The 23,806-nt window shown below is 42.2% G+C and overlaps 1 protein-coding gene across 1 annotated transcript in view; it reads right to left on the bottom strand.

Annotated features, from left to right (window-relative positions):
• SUCLG2 (succinate-CoA ligase GDP-forming subunit beta) overlaps window positions 1–23,806 on the bottom strand; it is a 198,961-nt gene that overhangs the window by 96,924 nt on the left and 78,231 nt on the right. The window contains exons 5-7 of the mRNA XM_069968783.1: window positions 20,705–20,857; window positions 18,705–18,794; window positions 7,320–7,416 (exon numbers count right to left, since the gene is read on the bottom strand). Of these exons, the coding sequence (XP_069824884.1) occupies window positions 7,320–7,416; window positions 18,705–18,794; window positions 20,705–20,857 (340 nt within the window). The remainder of the gene's footprint in view (window positions 1–7,319; window positions 7,417–18,704; window positions 18,795–20,704; window positions 20,858–23,806) is intronic.

Raw genomic sequence — 23,806 nt, 5'->3', positions numbered from 1 at the left:
AAAATCTTATATTTGCCTAAAGGTATTCACAGGGCCATAACAAAACACATACAACTGTATATAACCTGCATACTCTAGGTGAACTTGTATATATCAAAATAAATTTTCCGCTAGAAAAGACCGATCACTATTAAGATCCGTATTTACATCCATATGAAATCCATGGGATGGAGGATGAAGCTTCTTTATGTTCTATTATTGGGAATAGTAGTTGCATGCCCTTCTCTGGTTACATTTAGAAATATATCTGTCTCATATAAATTACACATCACATTACATAACAAAGTGTATTCATAGGGGCTGCAGCTATCACACAACTTCACTGTTGCTCCCTAAGGCTAATTTCCCATTGCAGTGCCTGTTTATTGCATGAGCCAGGAAAGATCCCAGCAAATAAGGTAACTATATCTATAGAGGCCGATTATCCAACAGGGGCCAAAAGAGGGTCGTTCTAGCCGCCATACCGGTGGTAGATGCTGGGGTTTGCTGGATTATTCCATCCAGTGCCGACTTTCCCACCATTTCGAGAAGCAGGATAGCGTAAAATTATTTTTTTTTTAAAAAACACATACAGGACAGTATAAGGTGGGATCATGTATATGACAATGATTAAGGAAATAAATGGCATTCCTATTCCCACTGAAAAAAAAGTCCTCCATTTATGATCTGTGTATTCAATAACTGCAATTAAAAACCTGAACGTGTGAACGCAGCTGTAGGTTCCTGCAGGTGCTGCACCCTGCTTTTCTGAAAGTCCCAGCTGCCTAATGGCACAATGATCTACAGCCACGGTCTGGTATCTTTACATACAGATGCATCTGGGAAAGCCATGTGACAACTCATAGTTGCCTCATGTCAATCATGGTCCTCATCAGTGACTGACATCCCCTTCTGTAAGCCTGTGCAAACCAAAATATGTAGTAAAGAATCCCAGCACTCACCAAGTAGGGACATTTTTATTTATTCAGTGAAGCGTGTCATCAACAGCAAATAGGTACACATTTAGGCCAAGTGGTCTTCAATTTAAGTTGATGAAGGCCACTTGGCTGAAACACATGCTTTGCTGAATAAATAGCAATTATGCTACTTGGTGAGTGCCGGGCTTCTTTACTATCTCAGGATCTTCCTGCCAAGAGCACCACTAACAGTTGAGTGCTGTCTATCTTCTATGCACAGAAAAAAGGCTGTTAGTCACTAAGTAGAACCGCCTTCTGGACACCTAAGCAAAGAGAGCACAGGTGTTTGAACAAACAGTATACAAGTTTTACTGAATCTTTTCCATCAAATCTTTATTATGTTTCCGATAGACAGAACTGCATCAACGACATGATGGGTTCCCTTTAAGAAGTCTTCCTGCGTACTCTGCTATTTCCACAGAAATAAATAAAACAACAATGTACATGATGGATCACCAGGAAGAGAATGGTGAGCTGTGCAGTCTTAGATCCACCATTTTAGTGATTGGTGGGTATCCATATGTTTTCTTGTTGAAACACCCATTTAATGCTAGTCACCCAAGTTCCCAGAGACATACACAACAAAGATAACTAATAACACCATAGCAGAAGGGGACAGCTGAGGTCATTAGATTAGAATTTTTATATTTTTTTGGCAAGTAAAAAAATAAAGGAATTGTAATAATCCATCTATAGCAATTTATAAACTACCTAATAGAAAAAGCTAATCGCTACTTACAAGACATTTATGGACCCAGCATTCCAATATTCTTATTTCTTTTCCGTTTGAGATCACAGATACTTTATGGGGCCCCTATCACAAGCTGGCACTAAAAAACAGACTCAATTGCTGGATACTCAATGGACTTCATTTCAGCCAACTAGATGCTGCTAATGAAAGCCGTATACTGCACATTTCATTTAATGGTGTTTAATTAGGTGGTTTTAAGGTCTGACTTGTGGATCTAAGAATCCTGATGCCAAAGCGACGACTCTGCAGCAGTCCCCTGAGATAGCTGCAAATAATGAAAATCCTCCGTTTTCTGTTCCGCGGAAAATCACAGCTATAATAAGATTCTCCCACAATCTGAAGTTTTGTTTGGCAGAGCGTCCATAACACTTCCACAACTGCGTATTCTCTGTCAAATACCTGGGGATAACTCGCCTCTGCGTAGAAATCTGCCACCTCACAAGACAATACAAGGTAATTTAGGAAATTGATTGCTTTAGCTTGGAACGGGTTGTCTCAGGACAAAACTTGATCGCATCTCGCCAGGATGTCACCCATGATAATTTAATGGGGACCTCATAGGCTTACACTGACCTCAACTGCACGGTCCCCCACTGGCTCCTCCTGGCATTTCTGGGAGCACATGTGCTGTACTACTCCCTCAGACTGCCTGAGGGTGACACCCAGTTAACATATATGCGTGACACCCCATCTATCTTATGGGCTGGTCCTCTGCTTAGTTATAGAGAATCATGGTGTTCTCCTGTTTTTGTTGGAATAACCCTTTAGAGTAGTGAAAAGGTGATTTTAGTTCTCTCACTACTGATGCTGACCAGCTCAGAGTCCACTTCATGTTGGTTGGTACCACTTGGCTTGGCTGGCTTGGCTGTTTTAAAGTAGTACACATACCTGGGCTTCCATTCCCTAACTTCTCTAACCAATCAAAGCAAAACACTTGCTATACCATGACACAGCGTTGGCAAGAGTGCACTGAATTAAATAGGCTGTCACGGCGGAGCTGATGATTTCCTTAGAACAGTTTTCATGTGGAGGAGAAGGGGTTACTGATGCACAGTCTGCAAGGTGATATGTAAGCAGAAATAAAAACAGCAGCATCACAACAAGGAAAGGGTTACAGTAAGCATTGAGCTGTTAGCATCACTGGGAACTTAAAGGGAGGGGGAGATTACAATGCAGTACTGTGGACGTACAGCAATAGATACACTGGTATTTACACAACGGACAGCTGCCCATAACTTTTTGGGTTCTTAGAGATGAGAAGAAAACATTAATGAGGTTGACCGGACAAGACAAACTTGTCCCCTATCCACAGCATAGGGGACAAGTAAAAGATTGTGGAAGGGAAGGGGTTCCAACCTCCATGCCACCCACAGATCCTTGTATCGACCCCAAGCTCCTTTGTTAGGAATACAGCCCCAGGTACGACATGTGACTCGCGGCTCATTTCATTCCTATGGAACCCCCGGAAGGAAACGAGTGTTGTACCCGTCTCTCTCCGGCAGCTCTATAGAAAATGAAGAGAGCGTCGGGTCACTCGCCGTAGCACCGGATGTATTCATAAAAAATCATAACAAAGGAGATTGGCAAGAGGTATGGAAGTTGGACCCCCCCCTTGATGTCTTACTTGTCCTCTTTCCTGTGGATGTCCTCTGAATAACCTCTTTAATTTACCTTTAGGCTATGTTCACACAACATAAGTATCGTGGGAATAATGGCCGTTGTTACAACGGCCGTGATTCCCACGGAACTCAAGGCCCTATTCCACAGAACGATTATCGTCCGTATTCGGCCAATATCGGCTGCTACGGACGATAATCGTCCCGTGGAATAGAGTGCAACGATCAGCCGACATCGTTCATGTCGGCTGATGGTTGCAGTCGCTTGTTTTTCAACATGTTGAAAAACAAGCGACTGATACAGCAACGATCTGGGAACAAGGGCGAGCGGGGAACAAGGAGCAAATGAGCGCTGAGAGCGCTTGTTTGCTCCTCTAGATGACCCGTGAAATAGGGCCATCACGTAGTGCTGCCTTTTGAGGGAGTCCTAGTCCTGGTCGGAGTGTATTTTCATTGAATAGTGGGCGCAGAAAACCCTGTTAGTGCACACTATGGAGCGAGCGGCTCCGGACCCACGCTCCATAGTGTGCTGTGGGTAGTTCTGATGTGGGCACGCACGGATGCGCCTGCATCAGAACTCATCCATCCGGTACTGCTGTACCGGCCAGGATGATCTTTTCAGAGACTGGCCGGGTCACGGAACGGCCGGTCTCATACGTAGTGTGAACATAGCCTTAGGGTGCGTTCACACGTACAGGATCCGCAGCAGATTTGATGGTGCAGTTTTGAATCTGCAGCAGATCCGCAGTTGAATCTCCAACTTCAAATCTGCGCGGATCCTGTACATGAGAACGCACCCTTTGGGCCAGTTCACACTGAGTATACACGGCGTAATGCCCGCCGCGCTCAGTGTGCTGCTTTGAGCGAAAGGGAGAGCGCGCGCTTGTCCGATGCCATCGCTCTCCGCTCAAAGAACTAACATGTTAGTTCCTTGAGCGGAGAGGAGAGGAAGTGGACGAGCGCGCGCGCTACCATTCGCTCAAAGCAGCACACTGAGGGCGGCGGGCATTGCGCCGTGTTTACTCAGTGTGAACTGGCCCAAAGGGTGCGTTCACATGTACAGGATCCGCGCAGATTTGAAGTTGGAGATTCAACTGCGGATCATTTTCTGGAGGCAGCATGGCTTGACTCACAGGTAGGCTTTCTGAGGCTCTCTCTTTCTACTGCATTATTCTATAACACACGCCCTACCGCCACTACCTGTAATTTGTCTTGATCTAGCTGTTACCTAGAGACAGATTTTCCTTGACACCAGGCATTGGACATCAGCATTTTTTTTTTAATTTTAATGGAGTCACTTTTGATCAATGAAGTAATTTACATATATGTTACAAATCACAAATATCAAATGGTGGGGAGTGGATTGAGAAAACATTGATAAATTAAATTTAAAGTGCCTGACATGGAATCTGAATATGGAGTCTGATCTGGGGTCTTGTTAAGACTCCCCCTTGAAATCTGTTGTCTATAAGCTGAATGTACATGATTATTCTGTAACATAGTGGCAAAGGGCCAAAGGAGAGAAACATAGCATCTGTTATAGGGCTCCCCTCCCCTGTAAGAAACATCAGGCTTAGAGGCCAAATCAGGACAGGATGTACACAATGTTTCACCCCAGACTCTGCAGCAGCAGCTTTTCTTATTAATCTACATCTTCTTGATTAATACGGTTAAACACTGTAGAAACCCATAAAAGATGGGTGCACCATCCAGAGCCAAAGAAGCATATGGCCCCAAGACAAAAAGGGAACAATATCATTTCTTTTGTGACATAACTTGGCATTTTCCAAGTCTAACAAGGTAATTTAACAATGGCTGGGGTAAAGGCTCCTGCATTGTGCAATGTGCCTTTTAGTTATGAAAGTGTAATACCGTAAGGATTTTAATCTCCAGAACAAAGCCATTTTCTCCTTAGCATGCTGCCAATTCACCTGGCATTGATTAAGTGGCACCGGCCCATGCAGACAGAATGATTACTACAGTTTGCACAAAAATTGATTTAAAAACTTTGCGAAGAAAGAAGGAGAAAAAAAAAAGTATTGTCAAGTGTTCTAGATTGATCTCGGGAGTTGAAAATATGGATCTTCTGTACATTAAAAACTGCACATGATGCATCAACGCTGCGCCGAACATTGAGAAGCGTTAAGCTGACATCATCTACAGTATAAATCGCAGCCGAATGAGCCTCATGTATCTCATTACCGATTCTCATAAATAAATTGCTTTTCAATGATAAACAGTTCAGAGGTTTACAGCTGAACGTCTGCTTTAAGGCAACTTTTGCCTTAAAGGAAAATTGTAACATTTTATCCCTGCAGATTTGCCAATAGTTTTTTTTCAATTTACTTTCCAAGTGGGTGAAAGATGAGCTGGTTAACATCACCAAATGTATGCGTGTATATTGGGGAACTGCAAAAAAATTTTTCTTGCCTTTATCCTGTCAGTCCATCGGCAGAATACAGAATGCAATCTATGGGCCAGTTCACACGGAGCAAAAGCAGAGGAATTCCGAATTCTGCCTGCCTCAGTCTCCTACAGTGTGTCTATGCGCCTCCACTTCCGTAGTTCTCTGCTCAAAGAATTGACATTCTGGAATATGCCCAAAGAATTGACATGATAGCCAATCTGAGGTAAAACATTCCAAGCGTAAATTCCGCAGTGGGAACAACAGAATGGAAATCCCATTGAACACAATGGGACATTGCTCTGTACATATTTTACAGGCAGAATTTTGCGAAGAATCCACGAAAAATTAAGTGAGAAATTCCTCTCCCATTCCTCAGTGTGAACATACTCTTGCAGATCAGTCTCACTGACTTCAATGGGATTGAGCCGCTCCCAGCTGAAATACCAGGCAAATTCTTTTCTATGTTTATAAAGTTGTTCCTCCCCAACAATGAAGGGGATGCAGCACTTAACCAGCAGTTGTATGCCCACCAATCTGATTATGATGGCCTACCATTAAAACAGAACCCCTCTAAAGACCCTTTTAAATTGGCAACTGTGATTAGCACTTATTTACTGAGCCTTCACAAAGCTTGATAAATCGCGTGACTGAGCTTCACGAGCGATCGCTGGATCATCTGTGTGGTCCTTAATGTTATCATTGTCCACTGTGCATCCCTTGGGATGTGTGGCCAATAACAATGAGTTTATTGGCTGCACAAGAGATGTAATCAGTCGATGAATGAGCATTGGCCCTTTTACATGGTGAGATTATTGGGACTGAGTGTTCCTAGGAACACTTATTCCGCCGATAATCGGACCACTTAAAAGGGTCATAAGTTCTCGCCCAATTTGATACTGAATTCGGAAAGACGTCACTGCATGCTGTGGGGCTAGAGGCAAATGTTTGATGCCTGGATCCTGACTGTACAAGACTCCTGGGCATCCCAGGGTCATTATTAGAACTTTGATTAAATTCACATACACTGATACATTGTGCTGAAGCCGCCATGCCATTGCCACATTACAAAAGTGCAGGTATATTATTTCTGGTCTTCTCCTCTTTCAGTCACACCTCTTTGGTTATCCCTCCTGGAAATGTTTCCATGTAGGGACACAACCCCTACAGGTGTGTCATGGTAATATCCAGTTGTTTATTTACTCAAACATTTCAGGAAGAAAGAAAGAAATTGAAAGAGAAATATAGTCCAGAATTCCTATTTACTCAGAACTGTATTTTCCAAATTATGTAAGTTTTTCAGGATGTTTTGTCTAACATAATGGGGGGCTTTAAGGAAAAAGCAGTTTGCACTTGACAAACTGACTCTACTCAGCAGCGACAAGTGATTATGGACTTCTTGTAGGAGAGCTCTTGTGCCAAGCAATGCAAAACCCAGCTAAATGCCAGGACCGCTTCACGTACCAACTTGACCTTTCTCGATTTAAAGCAAGAACAAAACAATCTAATTCACTGTAGCGCTCGGCTCCCCAAAGCACTGAATGATGAGGATTGCGAAAAAACATAATTTCAATATATATGTTTTTTCTTACCTTGTCCTTCTGGAGTTTCACCGAAGGGGTTCACTTCAACCTGAGTAGCATCGACTTTCAGGAAAAGCTGGTACAGTCTCTTAATCTGCTCCGCAGCCTGTTTCATTAAACACAACACAATTACAATGCGGAGGTCGGCGCAGAAGAGGATGAACATTATATGAAATATTAAATTGTTCCATTACACACTCGGAAGCTTTACAAATGAGGATTGAAGAAGAAAGACAAATGACGTCTTTAGCTAAGGATATATTGTACCGCTGAGCCGCCACACAAAGAGGTGAATGTTAGTCCACAGTATTAATTACACTTTAATGTGATAGTAAGATGAGATTTCATATGTTTTATCGACACAAATACATTTATACCATCACACTCAGGTTAACTCATCATTTTTAGATTGCAAGATGCAATCCTACTGTGTAGAGTTTTATTAACTGGAGTAAAATCTCATTTATTTGCTGTAGACACTTATTTAAAGGGGTACTCCAGAGACAGATTTTTTTAATTTTTTTCCCCCTAAAGCATTGCTTTAATAAAGTTATATTACTTTGTAATATAACTTCATTAAAATAGATGTATAGTTTATGCTTCTAGAAAATCCAGTGAACACTTCTCCAATTTATGTTTGTTTTTTTTTTTGCACAACTAGGGAGGTCGATATATTTGTTGGGAATAGGTTGCGACAATATGTGTCAATACAGTCAACACAAAAAAGCAAGACGCAAGCCCCTCTATAAAACCACCTGCTCTGTACAAAATACCCTCACCTACATGTAACATCATGACCCGCACATGTCACCTCCTCAGCACTGTATACACAGCCAATATCAGTTACCTTACTGTATGCAGCACCCACCGGCGGCTGACTGTCCCCTCTATCTACCCCTCCCTCATCACAGGTGATAGGTTTAGATAGAAATGGTCTTCATAAAGTAACACACAATAGGCTTAGATACACTGGATCAGTAAAAAGCATCATACACAATGGGCATAAATACACTAGTTCATCAAAAAGCTTAGATACACTGGCACAGCAGTGAATATAGGTCATGATAGACTTAGATACATGATCTCCGCAGACTGTATTATTAATAATTAAAGGGTACCTATTATTTAAACAAATATTTGCTAAAGTAGCGGTGGACAGAATTATAATGGAGCCCTATGGAACATCCAGTAATCGCTGTACCATAGGTTCCATAGGGCTCCATTATAATAACGTCCACCACAACTTTAGAAGAGAGAAGGAGATAAAGAGGCAGTGTGTGTGTGCTGCCCGCATCTGCCCCTTTATTCTCAGCACCCGGACCCCGACCAATACAAACCTCTGACATGTCACTCCGGGTCCCATCCTAGAAATTTTTTTCTGCTGTCGGCAGAGGTCAGAAGTTATTAGTGCACTGCTGTGCAATGGTGCCATCTGATAACCTCTGACCTCCGCTGCCCGCAAGTAGAAAAATGTGCAGGTCAGGACCCGGAAGTCATCAGAGCACCAGCCAAAGAAAAACATGTGCGGTTTAACCCTTACAAGGCTGCAGCATGTAAGTGACACCGAGGTTAATTACTTCTACCCAAGAAGAGTAAAAGAGGAGCAGGGCGCTACACAAATGTCTCCTTGTCCCCCACGCAGGAGAATTAGTCTTCTTTCCTCGTAGCCGTAGAGGATGCCCCCTTGTCATGGTTACAGGCTTAGGTGTAAAAAGATCACTACAAAGACCTCTGTACTGTCCATTCATATATTTGTGCATTGTGATCAGATCGCCCCTAAGACGTCTTTTGTCTAAACTAAATAGCCCCAAGCTTGATAACCTGTCTTGGTACTGGAGCCCACCCATTCCCTAGCTTAGCGGTGGTGGTGGTTGCCGACCGACACTGCACAATTGTTAGGGTAGGAACTAATGTATATCAGAAGACCTGCACGTGGTACATAAGATAATATGGTTCGATCAAATTATAGACTAACTTCTGATGTTGGTTTTAAATGTAGCTGAAAAGCTTAAAGAGCCCTCCAAAAGTTATACGAATCACCAATATACACTTATTACGGGAAAGGCTTATAAAGTGCTTTTTTCCCTGCACTTACTACTGCATCAAGGCTTCACTTCCTGGATAACATGGTGATGTCACTTCCTGGATAAAATGGTGATGTCACAACCCGACTCCCAGAGCTGTTCGGGCTGTGGCTGCTGGAGAGGATGATGGCAGAGGGATGCTGAGTGTCCCTCCAGTGCCCTGTGTCCCTCAGTGTCCCCCTGCCATCATCCTCTCCAGCAGCCACAGCCCACACAGCTCTGAGAACGGGTCGCGACATCACCATTTTATCCAGGAAGTGACATCACCATGTTATCCAGGAAGTGACATCACCATGTTATCCAGGAAGTGAAGCCTTGATGTAGTAGTAAGTGCAGGAAAAAAGCCCTTTATAAGCATTTCCCGTAATAAGTCTATATTGGGGATTTTTATAACTTTTTACTTTAGTAAAAATTTTCGCCTGACTTCTCCTTTAAGTATCAAACATGTGTGAGACGTGCAGCCATTTTCTTGCTCTCCAGACTATATTAGAGACTTTACAAATTTTTATCAAAATTGAAGTTATGTTGCTCACTTTTTTGTTTTGATGTTTTTACCTAATGTTTCATGTTATTTTCTCACTGTATCTGATAAAACCAAGGAAATTCTGCAAACAAGAATAACCATATTCCTCTCTTCCTGGAAATTCTGAACTACAACCCAGTGGGGTTTAATAATGTGAGGGAAGGAGTTGCTTTGGATGCAAGGTTTACAGGCCATTTACCAGTCATAATAAGGAGTTTAGTATAGAGCTTATGCTGGAGGTTGTGAACAGTAAAGTAATAACTGCTATGTAAGGCTGTGCAGGCTGTCAGCATTGCAGAATGTTCATTTTTGTAGCTCTGTCAATACTTTTAGAGAGAAAATTGGAAGCTAAACTTTCTGTCAATCAAATGGCCTTCCTAACTGAGAAGAAAAGTAATTTCAACCCATGTATTGTTTTTGGCTTGACCAGTATACTGAAGCTGAATGTTTTCCTATGGACAGAACGCTTAGGTTGTGTTATAAGCAGCAGATTGGTGTAGCAGTAAATGCTCGGATTTCCTGCTTAAAGTGACACTGTCACCCCCTTTTTGCATTCTGACTTCTCTACACAGGTGTAATGGGTAAATTTAGCAGTTTTCATACCTTATTTCATATCATAAATCATGCTGCTTGTTCAAATAAAAAGTGATCTTTTATCAACTGCAGATTTGCTAACTGGGCGGGGCTTTCGTGGCATTAGCATTACTTAGCCCCACCCACATTGTCACAACTGGCCCCTCTATTACATCATAGGCACATAAGCCCCGTTCCTCATCGACCATTGGAGCAGGCTGGCCTAAAGGTCTAGGCCCCACCCTCTCTAGGTTGGCCCATACCAATGGACGTCGAGGAGGACGGGGCCTATGTGACAATGAAGTCACGGAGGGGAGGGGCCAATGTGACAATGTGGACGGGGCTAAGTGGTTTTAATGGCACAAAGCCCTGCCCACTTAGCACAAAGATCACAAGTAGCATGACGTATGATATAAAATGAGGTATGAAAACTGCTAAATGTACCCATTACACCAGTGTCACTTTAAAGTGTAACTTTCATTTAAAATAGAAATCAGTTGTACATGCAATTTTAAGAAACTCTGTAATGGGTTTTATGAGTCAAAAAAGCCTCTTTCTGTACTCAAAAAGCTGTTTCCCAGAGGCCCCCCCCCCCACACACACCCCTTTTATCTGTTCATTATCAGGCAAAGTTGGCTGATCGTTGCTATCGTTTGGCCTTTAACATGTTGAAAGACAAATGACTGTGATAGCAGTGATCTGCTGCCGTCGCACCGCAGAATAGGAGCTGCAGCATCAGACCACCACTATCTCTACCACCACCACTCTATGGGCTGCCCGGGCGTTCTAGTGATTTCTTAATCAAAGTTTCTTAAAATTGCCTGTACTATTGATACTTATTTCTGCAAAGTGACATTTAAATGACAGTTACGCTTTAAAGGGCGCCAAAATCTTGAAATATTACGTAAATTCCATGGTGTGAACTGACCATAAGGCAGGAAGAGCTGCTTCATCTAATTTCTGGACACATAATTACTCAAAGAGCTGCAGAAAAGTAGCAAAATACTAGTAACAGGGGCATAGTGAGTAAATTACAACCCATTGTAAATCCCTTAAACATTAAAAAAAAAAAAAAAAAAATCTGGAATTCTATAACAATTGCTTCTCCAGATTTTAGTAATGCTGCTTAAAGAGGTTGACCACTTTATAGCAAAATAGTTCAGTGTACAGTATTAGTAAAAGAATACAGAAGGGAAGTATGTGATCCCTACAGGTAAGTCGTGTCCGATGATGGTGTCCCCACTTATGTATGTCAGAGAGAGAAAAATACTTACAGAAAAAACAAAAAGTGGTGGACAAAACACTAGATTATGCAGTGTAATGCAGAATTTTATTTGGTATATACATGTGTCTCATATATACAGTGAATATATACAGTGAATATTGTCACTCCATGGAGCAACCAAGAACATTCATGTTGGTGGCAAAAAATGCAAGAGCGTATAATTGATGTATAGATGTGTGTCCACAGTCGTGACGGCTATTAAACCCTGCCTTTCTCTAGGGTCCCGCTGGGGCTGAGCCAACTCAGTGCCTTGGCGGGTGTTGTCCCTAGTGCTGGATAGGCAGTCTGTCTCGAAGTGATAAGGTTGTCACCTCAAGTCGTTTGATAATGGTCTACTGTCTGTATGTTATTTGTTCATACAAGGCTGTGCAATCAATGTTCAAGACAAGCATGGGTTATGGTAGAGATCGAAGATTCTAACGGCAATAATATCCACGAGTCATCCGACCCGTTTCCCCCTTGTAGCTGATAACAGTAGCTGGGTCCATCAGGGATGTTCTAGTATGTGGATTATTCAGCCATATAGTTAGTCTAGTAAAAGTAAGTGCAGACAGTATATCAATGCCATAATGTATTGTAAATAAGAAAATTGAATGTTCAATCAATGATGTGTACATGATAGTACCTCTCAAACCCATGAAGATGATGTAGTCGTCATAGCACAGAAATTCAAGGGTATAATGACAGATGCTGCTATTAGTGGTTTGTTAGAGATGATGCCGTAGGTCACCGTTAGTAGATGTCGTTGTTAGGGTAGCAAGATAAAGCTAAACTGCTAAGAATGGAAACCGAGTGGATTTATCGTCTCAAAACCCTGGAACCAGACGGTCTCAATGACCAGTTGCTGTTCACACCTTTTTGCATGATGTACCTTATATTCTATGTTTATATGTGAGCAATGCTAGATCTTCAGGCATGTTACATTTATTCACGTGGAGGATACCGGTTGGTGGGGTGATATATTGTATTCTCCCCCCTTAGAGTTAGGTTTTATTGCTGTTTACAGCCTCTCTTTTATTCTGTGTGTCTTCTCGAATTTTTGTATAATAAAATCTTTTTTGTATACTTTTGGATGTGCAGAGGCTCTTTATCCTCAGACTCTTTTTCTTGTTCTTTGCTTATTGTAATTTGCTGAGGTAGTCTGCACTCCACATTACAGTTTATGATGTAGTGTGCGCTCACACCCTACTTTTGTGAGACCTTTTATCTAAGCCACTTGGTCCACCCCCTACTCCCTCATAATGAGAACTACCCGCTCCCTCCATATGCCCTACCTTCTCAACTCTGCTCCATTACCATCATCTCACCACTGTGTATTAGCTCACCTTACAAGCAATTATCTCCCCTGACTTATCTATCCATTTTTAAGACACCTATGTAGTATCATGCCACCCCTTACTAAGCCTAGCGCTTGTCCTTGGCTTTACATCCTATAATTATTACTATTTGCTCTTTGTGCCTCATTTTACATATTGCCTCTCCCCTCTCCTCTCTTATCATTCATTGTTTACTAACACCTGTCAGTGTAGCATAGCCAAACAGCAACTTTTGTATAGCCGACTAGCACAGGCTTATCTACTCTATTCCATAATATTAGAAGATTAGGTAATACACTGTGCCTCCCAGTGAGATTTTACGATCGCACATTAAGGGAATCCCTAGTGTGGGCAATAAGTTTCAACCTTCATACCGCGCATGCGCGTACCTACGCGGCGACGCACTGACGTAATCATGTCTCTGCGCCACCATCTCAACCACACGGTTTAAATGACGCGCTGCCGGCAGTCCTTGCAGACGCACACCAGCCGCCTGTACCACCACGTGAAGCATCCTCCACATCTAAACGTAAGTGTTAGTCTGCTAGACTATCATCCGGGCCGCTCATGTCAGGACATACCCTCTATGTGTTTGCATCTGGTTTGCCTATACCCATATCACTATAATTCTAGGGGGGACTTATTCTTCCGCCGGGGCCACACGCCGCATCCTCATCATGGAATAGCGCATAGTCCACCTGCATCTCAGGTAGGTGCCTTCATGTACCCCGATGCCTATTATAGCACACATATAACATTGCAGATCTTGACATACTTTATATATACATTGTTTATAGGGATGACCATTCTCTGCATGTTTGGCTTTATCTTGCTACCCTAACAACGACATCTACTAACAGTGACCTACGGCATCATCTCTAACAAACCACTAACTATAGACTAACTATATGGCTGAATAATCCAGATACTAGAACATCCCTGATGAACCCAGCTGTTATCAGCTACAAGGGGGAAACGCGTTGGATGACTCGTGGATATTATTGCCGTTAGAATCTTCGATCTCTACCATAACCCATGCTTGTCTTGAACATTGATTGCACAGCCTTGTATGAACAAATAATATACAGACAGTAGACCGTTATCAAACGACTTGAGGTGACAACCTTATCACTTCGAGACAGACTGCCTATCCAGCACTAGGGACAACACCCGCCAAGGCGCTGAGTTGGCTCAGCCCCAGCGGGACCCTAGAGAAAGGCAGGGTTTAATAGCCGTCACGACTGTGGACACACATCTATACATCAATTATACGCTCTTGCATTTTTTGCCACCAACATGAATGTTCTTGGTTGCTCCATGGAGTGACAATATTCACTGTATATATTCACTGTATATATGAGACACATGTATATACCAAATAAAATTCTGCATTACACTGCATAATCAGTGTTTTGTCCACCACTTTTTGTTTTTTCTGTAAGTATCTTTCTTTCTCTGACATACATAAGTGGGGACACCATCATCGGACACGACTTACCTGTAGGGATCACATACTTCCCTTTTGTATTCTTTTACTAATACTGTACACTGAACTATTTTGCTATAAAGTGGTCAACCTGGAGAAGCAATTGTTATAGAATTCCAGATTTATTTTTTTACTGGCAGCAGCTCCCTAAATCAGACTCTGCTCCCTCAGACTGTGTCCTCCTCCTCTATGGTGTTTCTTTCCATAAAATGGCCGAGTATACAGGAGTATGTGACCATGCCCCCAGTATCCACCACTGAGCCTGTACATGCCTAGGGTAGGAAACAGGGGGGGGGCATGGTCACATGCTCCTCCATGCTCTCATGGGCTGGTTTAGTGGATCCTGGTATTAAATGGAATCTGTCAGATCTAGATCATGCTCAGAGGGAGGAGGTGTGCATGCTATGGCTGGACGACTTCTTGACACGAGTCCTGAGTTGGAGAGTTGACAGATCCCCTTCAAAGCGAATGTACCATCAGATGTCCATGTATAGAACGGCGCCGGCGTGAGGAAGCCAGTGCCACAGTTTTTTTCTTGTTTTTTTTTTGAACCATGGCCGGTTCCCGTGTACTGCTCTGTTCTATACGCAGGCACCGGGACCAGAGTGAGGCACTGGAGGTGGGTCGTTCTATACATGGGCAATAGTTACAGTGAACATACCTGATGGTACATTCGCTTTAACTAAGGGTCCTATTCTATGGGCCGAGCAGGGCCCGATCAAGAATGTAAACGAGTGCCGATCTGCTAGATCGACAAACGTTAGCGAGGGCTGCACGGACATCGTTACCGATGTCCTTGCAGCACACATTACCTAGCAGGGCTTCTCCTCCGCTCGGTCTTCCTCCCCGGGTCCCGCGGCGCAGCATCAACTCCAGAGCGGCCTGACTGAGCTGTCACACCGATTGTGTGGCCACGGCGGTCCCGGTCAGTGATTGGCTGAGCGGTCTGACAGCTCAGTCAGGCCGCACCAGGCTGATGCTGCGCCGCAGGACCCGGGGAGGAAGACGGAGCGGAGGAGAAGCCTGTACTGTATGGTGCTTCTCAAATCGTCGGACGCCCGCCAATGATTTTAGGTTTGGGCCTAATTAAACGATCGTCCGATGACACGATCATCGGCTGATCGTTTGTTTCTATTCCACAGAGCGATAACCGCTCCGTGCAATGGGCTCCTAACGATAATGGTTTTTCTTGGAATGTTCTATTTTCCTGACCCTCTGTTAACAGCACATCCAACAGCTTATACAGTACTAGGCTAAATAAACCGAGTAGTTGTTTTGTTTGCTACATGCAAGTAGTACAATGCTGTTTAAAAGAACCCTATATAAGTGGCCACCGGATCTACCTAACCTATCTGAGGATGACTAGGGGGAAGTAGTTGACTCAGACTGACTACAAGCTCTTGGAATATCTACCAAAGATACTGGATCTAGATGTCTGGTCACCACATACTCTGGTCTTGTGATATATGGGCTTTCCTCTAAGTATAGGGCCTTCTAGTCTCTTTATACATATACTTTTTGACCTCCTTTGAATCCTATTGACTTTGATCCAGATCGCTTATTTTTTATATTCCAATCACAAAAGTCCTAAAATAATAACAGCAATTATAGATTATTAGTATTTACAGCCCAGAAGAATTGCTTTTAAAATTTACAAAAACATCAGACAATTCTTGTTTTATTGAGCCAGAAAAAATCTGTTCTCCCACTAAGTACAGTAATATTTCAGAATATTGCGCCTGAAGAAGCAGAAAATCTGTAATAATCCATAATACAAGTACTCCAGGTCTTTAAACATAAATAATGATAGATCTACAGCAGACAAGATCAAATAAACCTGGTGCAGCTTACTTATAGGCAGTACATTGTGTATATATTAAATCACATTTAAGATGAGCAATGTACGTTGTCAGGATGCTGATACTCGGCTGTTTATGAACAATGAAATTTCTATTCGTATTCCCTAAGCGAAAAAACACACACATAAAACAAAACACACACAAAGAAGGAAAAATGTGTCAGCCCAGGTCTGGGGAAGCAGAAGCGCAGCGGCAGATGTAGCCATCCCCTGGAATTTGTCATCCAAATGCTCCATGATTTCAATTGTTTAAGGTTGACTTGTTGGGAGTAATAATACTTAAGTTATTGATGTGCTGCGGTTTAAGTACACTCTTGACATGAGAGAACAGCCCCCAGAAGGAGATGGGTCTCCCCGCAAGGCTGCTTCATTACAAAATTGTATAGTGCGGTAACTCTGCTCAGGTGGATAATACCTACACAGCCAAGTGCTACTTAAAAGCAGGTTCTAGTTAACTTCTAAATGTCCAAAGCAAATGCAAGAAAAGTGGATCCAACCGGGCTGAGCTTCTCAAGCCCAGTTAGGTCAAGAACTGATAAAAAGTATAGACCAGGGAGCTAAACATTATCTGCGGTTCAGTGACTTAACACCACAGCAAGAATAGATAATCCGGAGATGGCAGCATGAGGTGACCATATGACTGCCAAGTGTGCAGCCTCCCGGCTTGTCATTTAGTGTTATCAGCCGCACTAGGACACTCTTATTGTATACCATGGCATACTTATAGAGCTGACCACAGAAAAATAAGCCAATCCAGATATTTTATTTGTCGGATAGTATATCTTAAATGGCCACCGTCATTTATAAAGGGAAAAAAAAAAAAAACTTTTCTCCATTTTTAACTTTTTTGTAGAACACTTCATTTACAAAAAAAAAGAAAAAAAATACCCCTTACCCTACAGAAACAGATCTAAAAGATGTCACTAGATGTCTCTTCCATGTAAACTGCTGTCCACTGCCTGTTGTTGGGGAAAACCCATCTTTGGTTACAGTATGAGCAAGACGGATTGCATACATACATTACATTACATACCCTGTGCTCTGTGCAGGAGAGGGGAGCAGGAGTGAGTGAAAGCCTAGGCTGTGTACTGCAAGCTGTAAGCCTCCAGAGCATGGATCTCCAAACTGTGGCCCTCCAGCTGTTGCAATACTACATTTCCCATCACACCTGGACAGCCAAATCCAAAGCTTTAGCTGTCCAGGCATGATGGGAATTGTGGTTTTGCAACAGCTGGAGGGCCGCAGTTTGGAGACCCATGCTCCAGAGGATTGCCCATAGAAGCTAAAGGCTTTACTTTCATCTCTGAAGTACCGGATTCCTTTCCAGGACATTGTAACTATAGGCCTTGACAATGGGGGAGATTTATCAAACATGGTGTAAAGTAAAAACTGGCTCAGTTGCCCCTAGTAATCAATCAGATTCCGCCTTTCATTCCTCAAAGACTCTTTGGAAAATGAAAGATGGAATCTGATTGGTTGCTAGGGGAACTGAGCCAGTTTCACTTTACACCATCTTTGATAAATATGCATAAAGTGTACCTGTCAAATGAAAAATACTTTTGACAAGTGTTCAGCCCCAAATGATCAATAGAGTGATCCAGGAGCAGAGTGCAGTTTTGTGTCACTCCCCAGCTTGCTGTGATCCGTGTCCCAGTGTACTAGACCAGTTTGTCTCTTACATTGAGATAGAACAGGTAGTGAGCTAAGACATGAGATGCATAACTGCATGCTTCTCCCCACTTTTTCTGAACACTCAGACCATAACTAATCAAAACTTGAGGTCTCTCTGTGAAAAGTTTTTTCCTAATAACAAAGACACTTTAAGGCCATGTTTACACGTCGTAAGAGACCGGCCGCTCGGTGACCCGGCCGGGTCACGGAACAGCCGGTCTCTGAAAAGATCATCCTGGCCGGATGTTCTTTCACGCAGCAAAATTCTGATGTGGGCGCATCTGAGCGCGCCCGTATCAGAACTCACCACAGCACACTATGGAGCTTGCGACCAGAGCTGCTCGCTTCATAGTTTGCACTGACAGGGCTTTCTGCAGCTGCTATTTAGTGAATATCGGCCAGTTCTTTGCGGCGCCGTGATAAGGCAGAAGATAAGGCAGCATGCCTTTTCGTACAAAGGACGGCCGTTGTTGCCGATTGCAACAACGACCGTACATTTACAAAAATATACGCTGTGGCCTCAGTACCCAGACATTATGGATGTATTATAGATGCCAATTTAGCAAAGTAGGTAATATACAGTAACTCTTCTCCCCACCTGTTGTCTTAGAGGTCCCTTGAATCCCAAATTGTCGGCCATCCGCAACGCTTGGCTGTCCTTTATGCCTTCAAAAATATCTATTTCCTCCTTTTTAAACACAGAAAAGACAAAAAAAAAAATAAGCAAAGAAATCAAAATATTTAAATCAGAAACAAAAACGAAAAAATTAATATGCACTCCACCACCAAGAAATCTCAGTAGAAACAGGTGCCCAGAGGGTACATTTTAATTATGTCACCATGCTTTGAATGAAGTCCTTCCACAACAAGACGGTGGCACAGAGACAAGACAATCTGACACCACTTTTCACTTCTAATTACTGGGCAGATGGCTTTGACAAACATTAAGCAGCTAATTTTTCTGACAGGCTCCGGAATCTTATCATTGTGTTCATGCCATGACCCAGCGATGTCATTACAAAATATGCTACGGGGGAGGGGGGGTCTTTGTTTTGCATTGAACATCATTGTCAAATTTATTTCCAAGAAAATGTAGATTGGGGACAATCAAACTACAGATGAACTTTTATAACACTGCAGAAAGAATTCTGCAGCAACTGTGTTTCCAGCTCCTATGCAGACGTGTCTCTGGTTACATACCAATCTAATCTTGCATGTCCCCTACCTGCTAATATATATTTAATGGGGGACAGATGAAAGGGATGTGACTGCAGGATCAGATTAGGCTGTGTTCACACTGCGTTTTTGCAATCCGTTCAATGTTGTCCGTTTTTAATTGTTTACTTTAAACGGACAGAAAAATGTAGTCAACAGTTAACAAAAATGCATCCGTTTCAATCCGTTTTTTTTTTGTTTTGTTTTTTTTTATAATGGAAGTCAATGGAAAAAACGCATGACACAAAATTGCATCCGTTTTTTCCATTAAAACGTATACGTTAAACGGATTCCAAAAACGCAGTGTGAATCCAGCCTTATAACAGGATTTGTTTGTAGTCTATAACTGTGGTCTGCATAGGAACTGTGGGCCCAAAGTAACAAAGTGTTTCAATAAGGACGGTTTGGGAAAAGCCTTCAAACACTTTTTCACATTTTATGTTGCAATCTTGCGCAAAAAATAGAAAAAAAAAAATCAAGTTTCCTCAATCCTTCTGCACTCAACATCCCATATTGAAAAAGCGAAAACAGAATATTAAAAATATAATATTAAATAGTAATTCTCAGCGGGTTCATGTCAGGGCTCTGGCTGGGCCACTTATACAGTCACAGAGTTGTCCCTAAGCCATTTCTATGTTGTTTTGGCTCTTGGCTTATGGTCACAGTCTTGTTGGAGGGTGAGCCTTTGGCCCAGTCTGAAATCCACAGCACTCTGGATCTGGTTTTCATAAAAAACATCTCTGCAGTTTGCTGCATTGAGTGCCTGGTTTCCTCCAGACACGATGCTTAGAATTGAGGCAAAAAGTCACACACTTTTTTTTAATTTATTTTTTAAATCAGAACAGTTCTGTCTAAACTCCAGGCAGCCTTCATGTGTCTTTTTTGGAGGAGAGGCTTCTTTCTGGCTATTCTCCTATAAAGCTTAGAATTATGAAGGCTGCGACGATGGTTGGCCTTCTGAAGGTTTCTCTCATCTGCACACAGGATCTTTGGAGGTCAGCCAAAGTGACCACTGGGTTCTATGGAGAGTGCTGGTTGTTCTAGACTTTTTCTAAGCAAGAACAATGAAGGCAATAGTGCTCTTGGGAACTTTCAGCGCAGCAGAATTTATCTGCCCCCTTCTCCATATATTTGCCTCTACACAATCCTCTGAGATCTACAGGCAGTCCTTTCCTCCTCATGGTTAGTTTCCTGAATGATATTAACCCTCTAGAGCTCTGCACCCATGGTGCAGTAGGCACAGGCTGACAGACAGCCTCAGCCAAATGAAAGCCAGCTGGGCAGTTGTAGGGATTCTATTCTTATAAAAGCAGCATAGACAATTCCCTAATTGTCGGTTTTACAGAAGGTAATCCATTTTTTTTTCTTTTTGCTAAAGCTTACCTTAAAAATAAGTTCTGGTGTTTTCTCAGCTACTTCTTCAATGTCAACTCCACCTTGAGGGCTGCCAACAAGTACGGGTCCATTGCATGCACGGTCCATTAGAATCGCTAAATAAGTTTCTCTGGAGATATCCAGGGCCTCTGCCACCATCACCTAAGACATTAATTGTTTCAATTAAAACTGCGTAGAAGTAGTGATGAGTCTGCAAATAGTCGTCACTTTACCTGTAATTACGATAATGACACAGACCTTTGCTGATGTAAGGGGAAGAACAGCATTTAATCACAAAAAAAACTGCAGAAGAACTTTTTGACAGTTTCTCTTGACTTTTTTGATTTCTCATCGCTCCCTGTCCAAGCAGCTTCCAAGATCACTGACATCTTTATCATCAGCCTTAACGTCTTGGCAGCTGAGGTGATGTTAAAGCAAGTATCTCCCAGATGGAGGTCCCTAGGGGTGGATAATTCACAAGATAATCTAGATAGAAGTCCCATGGGTACAGAACGCCTCATTGACTTGGACCAATTACAACAATAACTACAAGGACAATGATGGAATAGCTGCCCTGGGCACCTACTGAAGCTTGTATGAATTAAAAGCTAGTGATATTGGAAGACTTGGTATATTCTGGGCCTCTTACAAATGTTACATGATATATAGTAAATCTTATAATATATCCTGCAGTGAATCGTTGCTTGTCTTCTATAGGCACACGCTCCATACGCAGCAATGTATAAGAATTACAACATTATAGACAGATTTAACAGTAACCTAAACAAAAATAGGGTCAATACTAAGTGAACCCCTCACATCAGACATGCTGTCCCATCTGTGATAAGAATATTATAGAGTACACAGAGCGCACTGAACAGACTGATATATTGATATAAACCCTATACATTCAAATAGTTGTTTGGTTAACAATTCAGTGTAAATTGTAAATTATTAAATTCAATTCCTAGACTTGGTGACTGACAGTCAGGGGTAACTATCACTCATTGAGTACTTCTGACTGCAGTGGTGACAGTATAAAGTGGTATTACAGCCATGAGTTGTTGTTTTTTTTTAAATGAATCCTGGTGCATAAAAAAAAATATATAATAATAATAATAATAATAATAATAATAATAATAATAATAATAATAATAATAATAATAATAATAATAAATACTCCCCTGCCCTGATCTTCTGACATTCTGAAGGCTCCTGGTCCCCACTGCTCTCTGTTCAGCCAGTGATTGGTCACGGTGGTGACCCACCTTATCTAATTACAGCACATTACAGGAAACAGTGGAGAGCAGCAGGGCCAGGAGGATCGAGGCGGATGAGTATACATAGATTTTATTTTCAAATAAATCATTAATATTTTGTGTCAGTTTAATCTTGAACAATTTGTTACGTTAAATAAAGGTGAAGTCCGGCCACAGGACGTTTTTATCCCCAAATGCAGGAGCAGTGGGGAAAATAAAAAGCCTCACTAACTCGCCTCTCCCCATGCCTCTGCTGCGAAGGATTGCCACTCCAGTACTCCTACCGGGCTTCAGCATATCCAGCTGAGCTCATGTTATGACCTGGTTGATGGACAGCCCGCCCAACCAATAAGTGGCTGGGGCGGGACAGTAAGCTTAGTGAGTAAGAACGGCTAGGTTTGGGAGCATTTTATTTTTTTTTAGATCTTGGGGGGGGGGGAATACCCCTTTGATGCTTGATGTATGAAGATGTAGTAATCCTACAGGAAATGCCTATTCAGTAAATCACTCAAGCAGCAATCAGTCATCAAAAGCAGGAAGTAGCGGACAGCACTCGGAAGCAGGAGCCGCCAGACCAGCTGGCAGGAAATCAGCGCAGGCGAGTATGATTTACTTTTTTTTTTTTTTTTTTGTGGCATCCTGGGTCATGTCATCCCCAGACAACCCCTTTAAATAAATTGATGACCAATTGTCAGGTTGGCTTATCTTGCTCTATAAAATGGTGGATACAGATAGGACAGGTTATTTTTTAAGAGGATTTAGATAAAAAAATTTTATAAACATTAAGTTTTTTAATTTTTTCCCCTTTGTTGGATACTAGTTGCCATAGTAGCTGTTAAAGAAGTTTCCATTACTTTCCCCAGATTGCTCAATTTCAAATCTGTCTATTTATGCAGCAATACATCATCTGCTCCTATATGAGTCGGCCTGGTTGTCATTCAGGAGACTGGACAATTGAGTGACAACTTAATCTAGGTATTGTAAGAAATATTTACCCTTAAAGGGATCCTCACATCTCAAAGGAAAGGCATGCTCTAAGGATTTGCAATCCCTTTACAATTGGTTGAATCAGACTTCTGGGTGCCCCTACTAATTCTGAGAATGAAGGAAATGTGGTGCTGGTGTACCCCTTTAAAGGTTTAATTCCTCTTCTAAAACAAAACTCCTGCATTGTATTCCTAGATGGACTATGCTGTGTGCTACCGTCCCGGCAGGTCTGTGTTACCCATACTAAAAAATCAAACCCCTCGCCAATGAAACAAGCTAATTTTAGACTAATGAAGCAGGTTTCTCTGTCTTCTATATAAAGGCGCAGAGGTGCAGTTAAACACGAGGCATAATGAGGCCAGTTTTACCATCACTTGACGTCTTTTGTTTTTCACATTTAAAGAAAAGCGTTTTCTACAGTAGCAGGAACATGGACGCCTGCCAAAAGCCGAGAGAGCGGCTCATTAATTACTTGGGTCTTACAATTCGCTGAGGTGTATTTTTTCGCTGAAGCGCAGCAAAGGGGGCAACCATGAACCGCTCAACAGTCATCAGACTGTATTTTACATTCCTGCAAAAAACTTAATTATTTCACATCAAACGTGAGAACAATGAGAGATATTTTGCCCTGGAAAGGACAACTTTTTTTTTTGCTCTCTTTTGCATTATTATACGTGTAATGCAGACACATTCCTAATCATCTGCTGGTTAAAGGAACATGATCTAGAAATCAATAAAGCTCAGGTAGGGAGTCTAGTTAGTACGAAAAGAACTATGGAACTTACCTTTTTCTTGGTCCCTTTGGACTGATTAAAGGGGTGCGACTTGTGGAGTTCAATAAATTTTTTACAGACAAAATGGTGGG

The sequence above is a fragment of the Dendropsophus ebraccatus genome, chromosome 4 (genome assembly GCF_027789765.1).
Source record: "Dendropsophus ebraccatus isolate aDenEbr1 chromosome 4, aDenEbr1.pat, whole genome shotgun sequence".
In the NCBI taxonomy this organism is placed as follows: domain Eukaryota; kingdom Metazoa; phylum Chordata; class Amphibia; order Anura; family Hylidae; genus Dendropsophus; species Dendropsophus ebraccatus.
This window is presented reverse-complemented; position numbering and strand designations above follow the sequence as displayed.